The sequence below is a fragment of the Mobula hypostoma genome, chromosome 1, assembly GCF_963921235.1.
Source record: "Mobula hypostoma chromosome 1, sMobHyp1.1, whole genome shotgun sequence".
NCBI lineage: Eukaryota > Metazoa > Chordata > Chondrichthyes > Myliobatiformes > Myliobatidae > Mobula > Mobula hypostoma.
This window is the reverse complement of record NC_086097.1, coordinates 162,421,653-162,438,431: the sequence shown is the minus strand read 5'-3', so window position 1 is coordinate 162,438,431 and position 16,779 is coordinate 162,421,653. Positions and strand designations below refer to the sequence as shown.

At 40.7% G+C, this 16,779-nt stretch overlaps 1 protein-coding gene across 1 annotated transcript; it reads left to right on the top strand.

The window, feature by feature from the left end:
• The first annotated feature begins 7,125 nt into the window (after window positions 1-7,125).
• chrac1 (chromatin accessibility complex subunit 1) lies at window positions 7,126-11,519 on the top strand. The gene is made up of 3 exons (XM_063040681.1): window positions 7,126-7,374; window positions 9,795-9,918; window positions 11,040-11,519. The coding sequence occupies exons 1-3, from the start codon at window positions 7,210-7,212 to the stop codon at window positions 11,180-11,182; spliced, it is 432 nt and encodes a 143-aa protein (XP_062896751.1). The 5' UTR covers window positions 7,126-7,209; the 3' UTR covers window positions 11,183-11,519.
• Window positions 11,520-16,779: the final 5,260 nt, after the last annotated feature.

Genomic DNA, 16,779 nt, shown 5'->3' with positions numbered 1-16,779 from the left:
ACACATTAAGGTAATCAAGTCAACATGTCAATATGTACAATGAAGAATTAAATTACCAAATAACTGATTAACAAAGCTAAAAAATATATTAATAATAAGAAGAAAAAATAAAGTGTTAAGAATATTTTTTTAAAGAAAAAAAAGGGAAAAAAAGAACCCCTACTAACTAAAACAAAAAAACCCCTACTAACAAAAAAAAACCCCACTGGGAGCACAACCCCATAGCTATATGCCATACAAGCTTCCTAAAAGAAAAACATCAATCCGCCAACTCAAATCCATTTAAACCAAATTCAGAAGGAAACCATCTTAATTAACTCAAATCAGATGATAGTAGCGGGCAAATGAACCCCACCTTTTCTCAAAATCAAATTGAGGATCAAAAGTTCGACTTCTGATTTTCTCCAAACTAAGACATAAAATCACCTGGGCGAACCATTGTATCAAAGTGGGAGCAGAGGCATCTTTCCATTTCAGTAAAATAGCCCTTCTGGCCAATAATGTGAAAAATGCAATTACATGTTGGTCTGATATAGAAATACCGTCAATATATTGAGGGATCATACCGAACAAAACTGTCAGTTTATTAGGTTGTAAATTAATTTTTTAAACTTTTGAAATAGTAGGGAAAATAGATTTCCAAAAATGTTTTAATACAGAACATGACCAAAACATATGTGTTAATATAGCTATCTCGGTTTTACATCTATCACACTGACTATCAACATTAGGAAACATTTTAGACAGTCTCTCCTTTGTCAAATAGTAAGGATGTACAATTTTAAATTGAATTAAAGAGTGACTGGCACAGATCAAAGAAGAATTAACCAACCTCAAAATTTGCCACCAATCCTCTGTTATCAAGGTCCTGTTAAGCTCTCTTTCCCAATCTTGCTTAATCTTAAGTGAAGGGTAATTGTGCTGTTGTAACAGTGAATTATAAATTTTCCCAATAAAACCTTTCACTAAAGGGTTCATTTTTTAAATAATATCTAACAAGTCAGAATCCTGTATAAACGGAAAGTTACTTAAATGTTCTTGTAAGAAATGTCTGACCTGAAGATTTTGCAAGAAATGTGAGTACGAGAGAGAGTATTTAGTTACTAATTCCTTAAAAGACATCGATCGGCCTTCTTGGAACAGATCCATGAAGGAATAAACTCCTTTATTCCTTCAAAGAAGAAAGGGAGGATCACTTAATGAAGGTTTAAATAAATAATTACAATAAATTAAACTCAGGTTAAATTTTTTGAGATTAAAAATATTACGAACTGGTACCAAATTCGTAATGACTGCTTAATCATAGGATATAAATTTAGATTAGCGATTTTGGCCAGTTGTACAAATAAAGAAGCTCCTAACAACGAGGTTAAGTGAAACTGTTTCTCAGCTTTCAATTCCAAATCAGCCCAAGGTGGTCGTTCATTTTTATCAGTCCAATATAAGCAAGAACACATATAACATACATTAACAGCCCAATAGTACATTCTTAAATTAGGCAGGGCAAGACCTCCATCCTTTTTTAATTTTTGTAAATGATATTTTCCAATTCTTGGTCTTTTATTATTCCAAACAAAAGATAAAATAATAGAATCAATCTGATCAAAAAACTTCTTAGTTTAAAAAAAAGGGATATTTTGAAATACATATAAAAATTTTGGTAAAATCATCATTTTAACTGCATGAACTTGGCCGGCTAACGAAAGTGTAAATGGATTCCATCTACAAAATAATTACTTCATAAAATCCACTAAAGGAATCAAATTAGCTCTATAAAGGTCTCTATCTTTGGTCTATGTCTTGTCTCCCTTTCTCTTCACCATTTACACCTCGGACTTCAACTACTGCAGTCTTGTCATCTTCAGAAGTTTTCAGATGACTCTGCCATAGTTAGCTGCATCAGCAAGGGAGATGAGGCTGAGTACAGGGCTACGGTAGGAAACTTTGTCACATGGTGTGAGCGGAATTATCTGCAGCTTAATGTGAAAAAGACTACGGAGCTGATGGTAGACCTGAGGAGAGCTAAGATACCGGTGACCCCTGTTTCCATCCAGGGGGTCAGTGTGGACATGGTGGAGGATTACAAATACCTGGGGATACGAATTGACAATAAGCTGGACTGGTCAAAGAACACTGAGGCTGTCTACAAGGGTCAGAGACATCTCTACTTCCTGAGGAGAGTGAGGTCCTTTAACATCTGCCGGACGATGCTGAGGATGTTCTACGAGTCTGTGGTGGCCAGTGCTATCATGTTTGCTGTTGTGTGCTGGGGCAGCAGGCTGAGGGTAGCAGACACCAACAGAATCAACAAGCTCATTCGTAAGGCCAGTGATGTTGTGGGGATGGAACTGGACTCTCTCACGGTGGTGTCTGAAAAGAGGATGCTGTCTAAGTTGTATGCCATCTTGGTCAATGACTCCCATCCACTACATAACGTACTGGGTGGGCACAGGAGTACATTCAGCCAGAGAATCATTCCAACGAGAAGCAGCACAGAGCGTCATAGGAAGTCATTCCTTCCTGTGGCCATCAAACTTTACAACTCCTCCCTTGGAGGGTCAGACACCCTGAGCCAATAGGCTGGTCCTGGACTTATTTCATAATTTACTGGCATAATTTACATATTACTATTTAACTATTTATGATTCTATTACTATTTATTATTTATGGTGCAACTGTAACGAAAACCAATTTTCCCCAGGATCAATAAAGTATGACTATGACTATGATTTTTAGTGATAATAATACCTAAATATTTAAAAGAGTCCATAACTCTAAAAGGAATGTCATCATATATAGAAGTAGAATCATTTAGGGGAAATAATTCACTTTTATGAAGGTTCAGTTTATATTCCAAATTCCCAAATACTTTCCAAATTCATTTAATAATTTCAATAAACTAGGAATGGATTCTTCAGGATTCGAAACATAAACTAAGAGATCGTCAGCGTAAAGGGAGATCTTATGAATAGCCCTATTTATGAAAAATCCATGGATATCTTTAGCTTCACGAAGTGCAATGGCCAAGGGTTCCAACACCAAATTAAATAATAAGGGACTTAACGGACATCCTTGTCTCATACCCTGTGAGAGTCGAGAAGAAGGAGATTTGCAATTATTAGTAATAACAGCAGCAATAGGGCTTTTATATATCATTCTAATCCACTTATTAAAATTAATACCAAAGTCTAATTTCTCTAAAACGTTAAATAAGTATTTCATTTCAACTCTGTCAAATGCCTTTTCAGCATCAAGAGAAAGAACACAATGGGGAGTCTTAGAAAAGGATGAGTATGTAACATTTAACAGTCTCCAAGTATTAGAGAAGGAATAACGGCCCTTTACAAAACCTGTTTGGTCCTGAGAGATAATTTTAGCTAGAATATTCTCCAGTCGATTTTTGAAAGAATTTTAGCATCCATATTTAATAATGAAATAGGTCTGTAAGAAGCAGTCAGCAGGGTCTTCACCTTTCTTAAGAATTAAAGAAATAGAAGCTTCATAAAATGTGGGAGGTAACTCTCCTATCAAAATAGAATCTTTAAGCATTTCCAACATATATGGAGAAAGCAATTTTTCAATTTTTTTATAAAATCCTACAGAATAACCATCCAATCCAGGAGCTTTACCAGATTGCACTGAAAGAATAGCTTTCTGAATTTTGTTTTTAGTAATAGGAGTATCTAGAGTTTGTTGATCTTCAACAGAAATTCAAGGAAAATCAATCTTTCGTGAAAAGGCATTCATTTTAGAGGGATCAGCTGGAAACTGAGATTTATAAAGTTCAACATAAAAGTCTTGAAATTTTATTAATGTCTTCATAATTACAAGGTAAACTACCGTCTCCCTTATGAATTTTTAAAATTTGTCTTTTGGCTCTGGCTGCTTTTAATTGAGATGCTAATAGCTTATTATTTTTACCTCCAAACACATAAAATTGACTTTTCAATTTAAGCAAATTTCTTTCAATAGGAAAAGTTAATAGTAAATTATATTGTGATTGGAGTTCAACCCCTTGTTTAAATAAATCAATGTTAGAAGATGGTGGATCCAAGTTACTCATTGAAATGATGGGAGATCCCCTCTTCAATTCCAGTTTATGTGGTGGCAATCCAGAGTTCAACCAAATCAAGGAATTCTGTTGTAAAATGAGTGGCGTTAGCTCCTTCACCTGCGGTATTGAAGGAACAGTATTCTTTCACGATACCAGGGAAGCGTCTAATGCATGTGGAGTTTATTTTTCGCATCATTTCATTGAGAGGAACCAAAATAGAATTCCTCCAGAACAGTTCTGCAGGATTGTCAAATGTCAGGTAGATGAAATCAACACATTCTTCCATACTTTTTGCTGGCAGAATCATATCTTCAGGTAATTCAATTTCATCCTTTTCATTTTTCTCAATCTTGTCTTCTCCAACATCCAATAAGAACTCAGCATATAGTCCTTCTCCCTCACTCAATTGCAGGTTTCTCTTCAATTGAAACTTGAAGAAGCTTCTCCATAAGTAGGATTTTTTTATGCAAGAATTCTCCACATCAGCATCATTTCCTCGTTTCACATCTGCTGGAAGCTGACGGAAATCACCACAGCAAATGGTTAAAATATCTCTGAAGGCCTCATTCCTGCTGCATACATCACTAAAAGTCCGGTCCACGGCTTCGAAGCTCTCCCTCCTAATCATGGAGCACTCATCCCAGACAATAAGCCTCGCATTTTGGAGTACATTTGCAGTATTGGTGTTTTTATCGATGTTACAAAGGGCATCTTCATTGACTTTGAGGGGTATTTTGAATCTTGAATGCGCTGTCCTACCACCAGGCATCAATGTTGCTGCAATACCTGATGATGCTACAGCAATAGCAACACCTCCATCTCCCCTAACTTCAGCGAGGATCAAGTTGATGATAAATATCTTGCCCGTTCCTCCTGGTGCATCAATGAAAATCATTTAAGAGAGATTCCTTTCCAAGCAGTCACACACATATTCATATACTTCTCTTTGCTCATTATTCAATAGGGTAGTCTTTACTGCATATTTTTAAGTTGATCTTTCCTTTTCTCCTCTGTCTCTTCCTCTTTCCTCAGTCTCTGCCTTTTTTTGTTATTCTGGAGACCCGCAGCCCTTTCATCCTTCGTCTCTTCATCTCTTCTACCATTTGTTCTTTCTCTCTGATTCTGGAGTCGTGCAGCCCTGGCCTGATCGATTCTTGTTCTCTCCTCCTTCTGTGCCCATTATTGTCATTTTGGAGACATGCATGCCTCTCCTCCTCTGTCTCTTCTTCTCTCATCATTTTTGTCCTGACCCTTTGATCCTGGCCTAATCTGATTCTCGTTCTCTCCCTCTCCTTGCCACTTCCCGACGACGTTTGGCGTCATCTCTTGACCATAATGTCCCCCTTCTTTTTCCAAGCGGCATAATTAAGCTGTCCATTTTTTTTACCCTAATGCTTGATAGAAGATACGAAGCAGTAACACCAATGCCTCCAGGAAGCTGATTTTTCTTGATGATGTGGTTGGCCCGCTCCTAAATGGACGTGATAGTCTTGCCCTTTTGCTGCGTTTGGTGTCGCTGCTGTGAGCATCGTGAGGCGCTGCTGAGGCTGGCCATGCGCATGCGCCATGGTGTCGTGTCGCGGTTTCCATTAAAGCTGGAATCGGCTCGGGTTGTGGAAAGTGGGGCCTGTTGATTGACGAGTGAGCGATTTTATATGAATATATAACCCTAAACTTTGCATGCATTCTGTAAGTTAGCACATTTTGAGTTGATTTAGTCGAAAAAAGTGCCGTTGTCATGCACCATTTGGGCTAATTGGAGGTCACAAACAAACAAACAGACCATGAGAATTTTAGTAGTATATAGATAGTAATTTGTTTTACCTGTACTGCACTGCTGCCACGAAACAACAAATTTCACGATTACTATCAGTGACAGTGAATCTGACTCTCATCCTATAAACGCTTGCTCGATGGTCAGCACAGATTCAGTGGGTCATAACAGAAATGCTGGTTTGCCAAGGGTGTATATGAAACATGAAAAATTAGCTTTAAAAAAATTCAGAGACCCAAACAAGAGAAAATCTGCAGATGTTGGAAATCCAAGCAGCACACTCAAAACGCTGGAGGAACTCAGCAGGCCAGGCAGCATCCATGGAAAAGAGTACACAGTCCGCGTTACGCCGACACCTTTCAACTGTTTACTCTTTTCCATAGATGTTGCCTGGTCTGCTGCGTCCCTCCAGTGTTTTGTGTGTGTTGCCCTAATTCAGAAGCCCAATGGCTAGAGTCAGAGATTGGAGGTACTAGAATTTGGAACAAAATAAAACGTGGAAGAACTTGTTGTCTGGCAGCACCAGAGTGCCGGCCCCGCTGCAGCGCCCGGCTCCACGCCGCGCACCGCACCCGAGTACCGGCCCCGCTGCAGCGCCCGGCTCCACGCCACGCACCGCACCCGAGTGCCGGCTCCACGCCGCGCACCGCACCCGAGTATCGGCCCCGCTGCAGCGCCCGGCTCCACGCCACGCACCGCACCGCACCCGAGTGCCGGCTCCACGCCGCGCACCGCACCCGAGTACCGGCCCCGCTGCAGCGCCCGGCTCCACGCCACGCACCGCACCGCACCCGAGTGCCGGCTCCACGCCGCGCACCGCACCCGAGTGCCGGCTCCACGCCGCGCACCGCACCCGAGTGCCGCCCATCTCCCGTGACCAGACTCCGTACACAGCGACCCCTTACCTCTCAGTAACAATGAGCTCCACGTGCTCAGTCCCGATTACGAGAGGGATGCCAACACCAACGCTTACAACAATTCAGTTTCTATCCAAATAATTAATAATTTAAGAAGTAGAGTTATTGTGTACTTATGTAAAAACGAGTGTTCTGTCCAGATTGTAATTAACTAGTAAAGAAGCTGTGTTTAAAAATATATAAATAAGTTCTTTCCTCCCCTAAAATCTCCATGAGTGGTACAATCTGATAGTAAGGGCGATACCAACTGCTTCTCTGCGATAGGGATAACAAGAGTGTTTTTAAATGGATCTGTTGTGTATTTTAGTTGGAGATTAGATTTTTTTAAAGGATTATGCTTTATTTGCATTGTTTTAACTATTTTCTTTGTGTTTGATGAGAATAGGTTGCTATAAACCTCGAGGTGCTCGGATCTTCCCCACCACTTCTTTCCCCGGCGGGCTCGGTGGCCGCGGCCCGACAAGATGGCGGAGGTGAAGCGGCGCGAGGGTCTGCGGTTCCCCGCGCGCCGCAGCCCCCCGCCCGCCGTGCTGGCGCTGCCGCTCTCCCGCGTCAAGCTCATCATGAAGAGCTGCCCCGACGTGTCGAGCATCAACCAGGACGCGCTCTTCCTCACCGCCAAAGCCACTGTGAGTGCGGCGCTGCGGTCCTCCCGTTCAACCAACGTATCGTCCCCGGGAACCGGGGGTGGGGGCGCGGGCGGAGATCCACCTTCCCCAGTCCTCCACCCTCTCCCCCCAACACCTACCTTCCCGTGTCCCAGTCCTGCCATCCTAGCTCCCCCGTTCCCCACCCGGCCTTCCTGTCATCCCCGCCGCCAACCCCGTCACCTGGTCGTCCCCGGGTCCTTGCCTCCACGGCTGTCGGTCTGTGTTCCTATTCCCCCATCACCGTCCTCACTCAGGTTGGAGGAACAACACCATATATTCCGTCTGGGTAGCCTCCAACCTGATGGCATGAACATTGACTTCTCTAACTTCCGCTAGGCCCCACCTCCCCCTCGTACCCCATCTGTTACTCATTTTTATGCACACACATTCTTTCTCTCACTCTCCTTTTTCTCCCTCTGTCCCTCTGAATATACCTCTTGCCCATCCTCTGGGTCCCCCTCCCCCCGTCTTTCTTCCCGGACCTCCTGTCCCATGATCCTCTCGTATCCCCTTTTGCCTATCACCTGTCCAGCTCTCGGCTCTATCCCTCCCCCTCCTGTCTTCTCCTATCATTTTGCAACTCCCCCTCCCCCTCCAGCTTTCAAATCCCTTACTCACTCTTCCTTCAGTTAGTCCTGACGAAGGGTCTCGGCCTGAAACGTCGACTGCGCCTCTTCCTATAGATGCTGCTTGGCCTGCTGTGTTCACCAGCAACTTTGATGTATGTTGCTTGAATTTCCAGCATCTGCAGAATTCCTGTTGTTTACCTTCCTCTCGTCCCTGGACCCCCCCCCCCACCTTTCCCTTGCCTCTGGACCCCACCCCTCTCATTCCCGTGTTTCCCACTGCCCCACTCCTTGTGCCTGGGTCTGTCAGTCACACTTCCCCACCCCATACGCCTCAGCTGGAAGTCGATAGCTGGTGGTGTTCCACAAAAATCACAAATAACCATTGTCGTTTGTGATATAAAATAATGATTTGGATTTGAAATGTAGATGGGTGGATTGGTCAGTTTGCAGATGATGCCAAGATCAGTGGAACTGTGGACTGCCTAAGAATAGAGGAGGATCTAGATCAGTGCAGGTTTGGGCTGAGAGTGGCAGATGGAGTTTAATCCAGACAATTGTGAAGTGTTGCACTTTGCAAAGTGAAAGTACACAGTTAATCACCTTTTAATGTAATTGAGGTCCAGAGAAATCTTGGTTATCAGGTTGATAATTCACTGAAAGCAGCTATGCAAGTGGATCATATGGTAAAGAAGGCTTATGGCATGTTTGCCTTTGTTGGTAGGAATGTTGAGTAAGAGTAAGGAAGTTAAGCAGTGGCTACATAAGACTTCAGTCAGACAAAACTGAATAATTGCATGCAGTTCTGTTCACCCTATAATAGGAAAGATGTAATGGAGAGGGTGCAATAGATTTTCTTGTGCATAGCATTGAAATAGTACTCTGAAATCCAGATTCTTATTTTATTATGATTCCTGTATACTACTTCAAATATACAGTACTATTTTTGTCAAAGCTATTCATTAATAACACATGACCTTTTCATACTAAATCCTTACTGGTTTTCCTTAATGAGTGTATGTAAAAGGTGATTTGTGTAATCGCTTAGATTTTTCCCCTACAATTTGCCTACCACTAGAGTTAGGCTAACATTAAACATTCATTCTGTCCCTTTGCTCTGTTTCTTAAATAATGCAACATTGTTAGCAAGTTTTGATGTTGTACCACTGTAAAGTAAAAGCAGGTACAAATTTGTTGTTTAGAGCCATACTGCATTCCTGCTTTCTAATGCTTCTTTCATAATATTTCTTCTTTTTATGTCTCTTACTTTTTCCTTTATACATTATTTTTGTGTACCTATTTTCCTTTTTTAATTTCATCCGTGCGTTTTCAATGTTTTCACAATATTGAATTCTTGGTATCTTCTAGCTTTCCAATATACTCCTTGACATCCCAAGAATTTCACCCGTTCATTTAGAAGGAACGTAATTGTCCAAGTCCATACTATTTCTGAATGCCTGCCATTGACAGTGACTTCTCTTCAAGTAACTGATACTGGTTAGCGCTTCCTGAATCAGACACCAGCAAAAGTGAGGATCATACCTTCAAGTGCTGGGTTTGCAATAAATTGATCTTAAAAAGCTGCCTTCTTAATGCATGTCAAGAATTCTGGGTGTATTGTTGCTTCTATCCTTGTGTTATTGTTCCCACTAATGTCATTTAGTCAAAATTCCCTACTGTTACTGTACATTTGTTTTCCTGATTAAATGTTCCTGCATATTTGCTAGCTCATTCTGACATTGTAGAACACAACCAGCAATGTATTTGTTCCTTATTAATTGCATTTGTTGATCTTCCTATTTGTTGATCTTAACTGTTTTTACTGTATTTCAGGAATTATTTGTGCAACATCTTGCCACATATGCATACAAAAGCAACAATTCAGAAAAAAAGGAACTCTCTTACAATGACCTGGCTGACTGTGTGGAGAACTCTGAAACATTCCAGTTTTTAGCTGGTCTGTATATTTCAATAACCATTAAACAAGTGAAAAAGAGAATTAATCCTTTTTATTGGATAACATGATTGAAGGGTGGTCTTCAGTGTGGTTAAAGTATTGACATCCCTTGCTTAGATTTCCAAAAAGAATTGGACAAGGTGCATCACAAATGTTTATTCTATTTCTCCTGTGCTATTTTGTTTCACTGATCTTGCCCTTCCTTAGTAGCCTCGCCAGTCCCATAGGAATCTCTTGTTCGGTAAATTATTTGTATGTATTTTCAACATTTCTGAACCTACTTGCTGATTATCAATAGCTGGAACAATTTCCAGCTATCCTCAAAGTATATTTAATGTTAAGATAGTTATCACACTTTTTAAAGTCATTCCTTGAGTGTATGATCTTTCAGCTCTGTTTTGTGTTGCTCAGTTATATCATTTAGCTGATCTTGTGTGTTTGATTCATTTTCAAGTCTTTATTCCGCAATTTTAATTCTGGTAAACCTTTCATCCATACAAACTTAATTTTCATTACTAAATTATACATTTTTAATCAAATAAAATACTTGTTAGATGTTTAATGTATGTTGTAACAACGACCAATGAAGATTTTAGTGAAAGTAAAATGTTTTCCATCGCATTAACTGTCTCAAATGCTTCACATACAACAATTATTTTACACGTGGGTTTAGTTCAATTATTAACTAATCTTGTCATTATTAGCAGGATAGTTGAATTGTCCTCCTCCATGAAGAGTGCCATTAGATTATTAGAGGGCCTTACAATCACAGAACAAGCTAATAATTTGTTTAATCTTATTTAAAGAATGACTTAGTTACCAACTTTCCGATACAAGTGGATAATTAATACTTGAAAGTTGATGTTAGAGCTTGATGAATGGGGAGAGGTAGTTGTCAGATCATCATACTGAGTTCAGAACTCCAATAGTTGTTTTCCAGGATGCAGTTGATGTTGGTAAAACTGCATTCTTTGACTTTCCTGATATTTGGAATTGATGAGGGGATTGATACTTAAAAGGACCACTGACTGATTCATGAAGAATCTGCAATTTAATAAAGAAGTAAATTGAAAATTTACCCTGTAAAGTGTATTTGATACATCAAAATATCTTTGTTACAGATATTCTGCCGAAAAAGATCTTGGCAAGTGACTATCTAAAGATGCTTGAAGAGGAGAAAGAGGGAATTGGTGGCGCTGAAGGGGATGGAGGAAATGAAAATGTTGAAGATGATGAGGAAGAGGATGAAGAAAATGAGTCCTAAAGAGTATCTTTCTCACCTTGACAATTTCTCATGGAAGTGTGTACAGAGCAAGAGGAAATTTTTAAAACAATATTGTTGTGTGTTTAGGATTACTCAGCACAAGTTTACATGTCCATAACTTCAAAATTCTATTTAATGAGCCACTGTGAAGAGCTGAAGTCAGATAGAAAGTCTGGGTTGGTGTTAACAGTTCCTTCAGTTTATGAAAGGGAAGATGTCTTTATTTTTCTTTTGAAGAATTTTTCCCCTGTTTATATTGATTAAATGGCATACTTGATATAAAATGTATATATGTGATATATACTTTTGTATATTTGAAATAAAAAAGCATTACTCAACAGAATCTGCTTATTTACCATTCAAAATAGGTACAATAGAGTGCATACTATTTATTGAAGGAATGTTATAAATTTTGATATTTTACATTTGTAGTTGCATTCTTAGTGCATGTGCATTTGTAGCGTGAGGATACAGGGTGGTGTATATTTTGTATTTTTGGCAATGTCATTACTATCAGTGTCTGAAAACACGAGACTGCAGATGCTGGAGGCACACAGATAGTTGACTTTTTTGGTCTGGAACTTGTATCTGTTCAGATACATGGTCTCAACCTAAAACTTTCAATTGCCCATAATGAAATGGCCATTTGCCTTCAGAACTTCTTACATAGAAGACAGGGCAGTGGTCGATGGGAGTTGGGGAGGTCTGTGTTTAGTGGTGTTCACAGGGATCTGTGCAGGGACTCCTGCTGTATATAAATGATCTGGCTGAAAATGTAGGTGGATGGGTTAATAAGTTTGCAAATGATACGAAGATTGATGGTTTTATGGCTAGCGTAGAAGACTGGCAAACAATACAGTGGAATATTGATCAGTTGCAGATATGGGCAGAGCCAAATTTCGCCCAGCGACATGTGAAGTGTTGCACTTTTGTAGGTCCATACGACATGGGAGCATGGCTATTAAGCCCATCAAGTCTGCTCTGCCATTCTATCATGGCTGATCTCAGATCCCACTCAACCCCATACACCTGCCTTCTCACCATATGATGCCCTGATCGATCAGGAAACTATCAACTTACGCCTTAAGTATTCCCACAGATTTGACTTCCACCACAGTCTGTGGCAGAACATTCTACAGGTTCACTACTCTGGCTAAAAAGAATTCCTCCTTACCTCTTCTAAAAGGGCACCCCTCAGTTTTGAGGCTGTGCCCTCTAGTTCTGGATACCCAAACCATTAGAAACATTGTCTCCACATCCACCCGATCTAGTCCTTTCAACATTCAGTACGTTTCACTAAGATTCTTCCCCCCTGCCCTCCCCACATTCATGTAAATTCCAGTGAGTACAGGCCTAAAGCAGCCAAATGCTCCTCATATGTTAACCTCTTGATTCCCAGAATCATCTTCATGAAGCTCTTCCAGAATCTCCAAAGACAACATATGCTTTCTGAATTATGGGGCCCAAAACTGTTGACATTACTTCAAGTGCAGCCTGACTTGGTGTCTTATAAAGCTTTAGCATTATTTCCTTAATTTTATTTTCTATTCCCTTGACATAAGTGCTAATACTGCATTTTCCTTCTTTGCTACAGACCCAACCTGTAAATTAACCGTCTGGGAGTCTTGCATGAGGACTCCTAAAGGCTAATTTATACTTCTGTGTCAACTCGATGGCGTAGCCGCAAACCCTACGTGGATCCCTAACGCCGTAGCCTGACGCGCACCTCTCCCACAATGTAACTACGCATCGCGGCAACACAGACCGCAACAACAGTGATTGGTCTGCTTGGTAGCATCACTTTTCCTCCTACGCTGCAATAGCTTACCACTGGGTGACTGAAGGGCAGGGAAGGAACTCTGGCTGCAATGCTTTCCATAAAGCTTTACAGACCTCTGAAATTATGGAGGACACATTTCGCTTTTACAGAAAGAGACGCTCACTTCTTGTTTACCCCGATGAGACTACCATGACCATGAAGCCTTGCACGGGTAGGTGTGTGTGCATGCATGACATGCACAAATTGCAGAGCGACACAGACACACCAATGCACAAGTATAAATACAACACACGTAGGTTACAGCATCGAGTTGATGCAGAAGTATAAATCAGCCTTAAGTCCCTCTGCACCTCAGATGTTTGAACCTTCTCACCATTCAGTCAAATGTAAAGAAACATTACAATATTCAGGGCAAGACCTTTAATGGTGGTGTTGAACAGAGGGATCTTGGGCCTAAGTTTGTAGCTCCCTGAAAGTGGATATACAGTATAAAGTGGTTTAGAAGGCATATGGCATATTTGCCTTTTAGTCAGGGCATTGGGTTCAAAAGTCAGGAAGTTATATTGCATCTGTATAAAACTCCAGTTGGTCCACCGCATCTGGGGTATTATATACAGTTCTGGTCACAGGTGCAGAGAGGTTTACTAGGATGCTGCCTGGATTAGAGGGCATAGGCTATGATGAGAGATTGGACAAGTGGGTTGTTTACTCTGGAGCAGCAGAGGCTAAGGGGAGATCTGATTGAGGTTTATAAGATTATGAGAGGCATAGATAAAGTAGACAGACAGCATCTTTTTCACAGGGTTGAAATGTCTAATACCAGAGGGTATGACTTTAAGGTGAGGGGGTAATTTCAAAGGTGATATGAGGGGTGTTCTTTTTATACAAAGCATGGTGGGTGCCTGGGATGCGCTGTCTTGGATGGTGATACATAAGGTACGTTTAAGTGAGTTTAGATAGGCACATGAATGTGAGGGAAATTGAAGGATATGAACTTTGGGTATGCAGAGGGGATTAGTTTAGTTAGCTATTTGATTACTAATTTAGTTGGTCTGGCATAACATTGTGGGTCGAAGTGCCTGTTCCTGTGCTGTACTGTTCTATGTCCCCTCACGCTGCACAAATGTCTGATCTGCTTGACTCCTTCGATGCTTTTTTCTTACACCATCAGTGATTTATGCTTTTTAACCCCTAGTTGTAATGTTCTTAATGTTTTCTTTTGAGCTTCTTCTATTTCTTCTATTATAGGACCAAGCAGATGTTTTAGGCTAGCGTAATGTTGATGCTTGAAGCACAGAGCAGCACTTGTCCTGATCCAGGGAAGAATTTTTCACCCAGAGACTGGTTAGTATCTGGGATGTGTGGTCTGAAGTTTGGTGAAGGTAGCGTTCACAATATTTGAGTTTTGAGACAAGCACTGAATTGCCAAGGCTTACAAAGCTATAGACCAAGTACTGTCAGTGAGATTAGTAATAGGTTGGGGTGTTTGATCGTTACCAAGAACATGGTTGCACAAGCTGTTTTATTCAGAGGCAGGATTAACAAAGTCAAAATGTATTGATGTGGTTAAGAATGCAAAGTACTGAATTAGATAAATAGCAAAAGTATTCAATGATTAATTCACCACACACAAATGAAATGTACCCTAATGCATGTTGTCAAAAGTAAGGGGAGAAATCACAGAAAGACTGACGACAAAAATCTCCCTTAGCTACAGGAGTGGTGCTAAAGAATGAGTACAGTAGTATGCTGTTGTTTGAAAAGTAAGGTAGAGTCTCAGATTACTACAATCCATCAGTCCATCTTGTTTCACTGACCTGGTCTTTTGCCTAGTCCCATCCACACCAATCCAGAGCCCTCCATACCCCTTATATCCATGTACTATTTAAACTCTTACAAGTTACAACTGAATACTTATCTGCCACTTCCACTGGTAGCTCTTTCCACACTCACAAGTTTCCCCTCAAAATACCCTTAAAAATTTCACCTTTGGAGTCATAGAGAGGTATAACCCAGAAACAGCCCCTTTGGCCCATTTAGTCCATGTTGAACTGTTATTCTGCTTAGTTATTCCCATCAACCCACACCGGGACCCTGGCCCTCTGTACCTCTCCCATCCATATACTTGTTCAAATTTCTTTTAAATGGTGAAATTGAACCCATATCCACCACTTCTGCTGGCAGTTGGTTCCACATTCTCACCATCTTCAGTGAAATTCCCCCTCAGGCATCTCTTAAATATTTCACCTTTCTCTCTTAACACATGACCACTAGTTCTAGTCTGACCTAACCTCGGAGCAAAAAGCCTTCCTTCATTTACCCTATCTATACCCCTGATAATTTTGACTACCTCTATCAAATGTCCCTTCCTTCTCCTACGTTCCAAGGAATAAAGTCCGAACCTATTCAACCTTTCCCTCTAACTGAGGTCCTCAAGTCCTGACAACATTCTTGTAGGTGTTCACTGTATTTTTTTAAAATCTTATTGATATCTTTCCTGGAAGTACGTGACCAGCATACTCCAGATTAGGCCTTGCCAACATTATACAACTGCAACATAACATCCCAACTCCTGAACTCAATACTTTAATTTATGAAAGCCAAAATGCTAAAAAGCTTTCTTTAGATCCTATCCTGTGATGCCACAAACAAGCAATTATGGATCTCTATTTCCAAATCCTACTTTAGCACTCCTTCGTGTTCTACCATTCATGGTCTAAGACCTACCCTGATTTGTCCTCCCAAAGTGCAACACCTCACACTTGTCTGCATTAAATTCCATCTGTCATTTTGCAATCCATTTTTTTTCCAGCTGATCCAGACTCCACTGCAGGCTTTGTAGCCTTCTTCACTATCCACTCAGCCTCAGTCTTAGTGTCATCCACATATTTGCTGATCCAGTTTACCACATTATCTAAATCTGGAGTTCCCAGCAGCCTTTTTTATTCCATGGACGAATACCATTAAGCAAGGGATCTGTGTACCCCTGGTTGGGAAGCCCTGATCTAAATCATTAATATAAAATGATGAACAACAATGGATGGTTGTTTGTGCACTGTGACAATCACGTTTCATAGACCTTCATTTTCCTTGTTTTTTTCCCTAACATATGACCTATTTGTAGGAGCATGATATAGCTGTTTATAAGTGATAGAGAAGGCAGGTTTATTTATATTATTTTTATTTCAAGCTATGGCACAGCCCTTCCAACACATCACAAGACAACTTACAATGACAATAACCTCAAGGAAACCCACACACATGGGAAGTATGTATAAGCTTTCTTACAGAGGAAGCAGGAATTAAACTTTGAATTCTAATGCCCCGAGCTGTAATAGCATCATGCAATCGCTCCACTACCATGGCAGTCTAAAAACAGGCATAACAAAGGTAGAGTCCCTGGAAGTCTGTATAAGTTAGTTCAGCAGTGAGGCAAGTGAAGCCACCATCCACACTAATCCAGGAGCCTGATGAAACACCATCACCCAAAGTGAGGCTTGAAACCACAACCCTGTGATTAAGAGTCACATGCTGTACTGGCTGAGCTAGCCAAGTTTCCATAATATGCTTCCATACAGGAGGTTGGTCAATAATGTCAGAACACGTGGAGTTAATTGGGCCCAGGTTAAGAAATGGTTATTGGATTAAAAGCATAGCGATAAAATACAGATCCTTCTCAGGTCAGTAAACTGCAACTTGCTGGGATGCCACAGAGTCGGGCACCAAGCTCCCAAATTTTCACGATTTTTCTCCGCATTTTGGCCGAAAAGAACCAAATTACATATTTCCAAGTGTTTTGACAAAACTAAATTAGGTG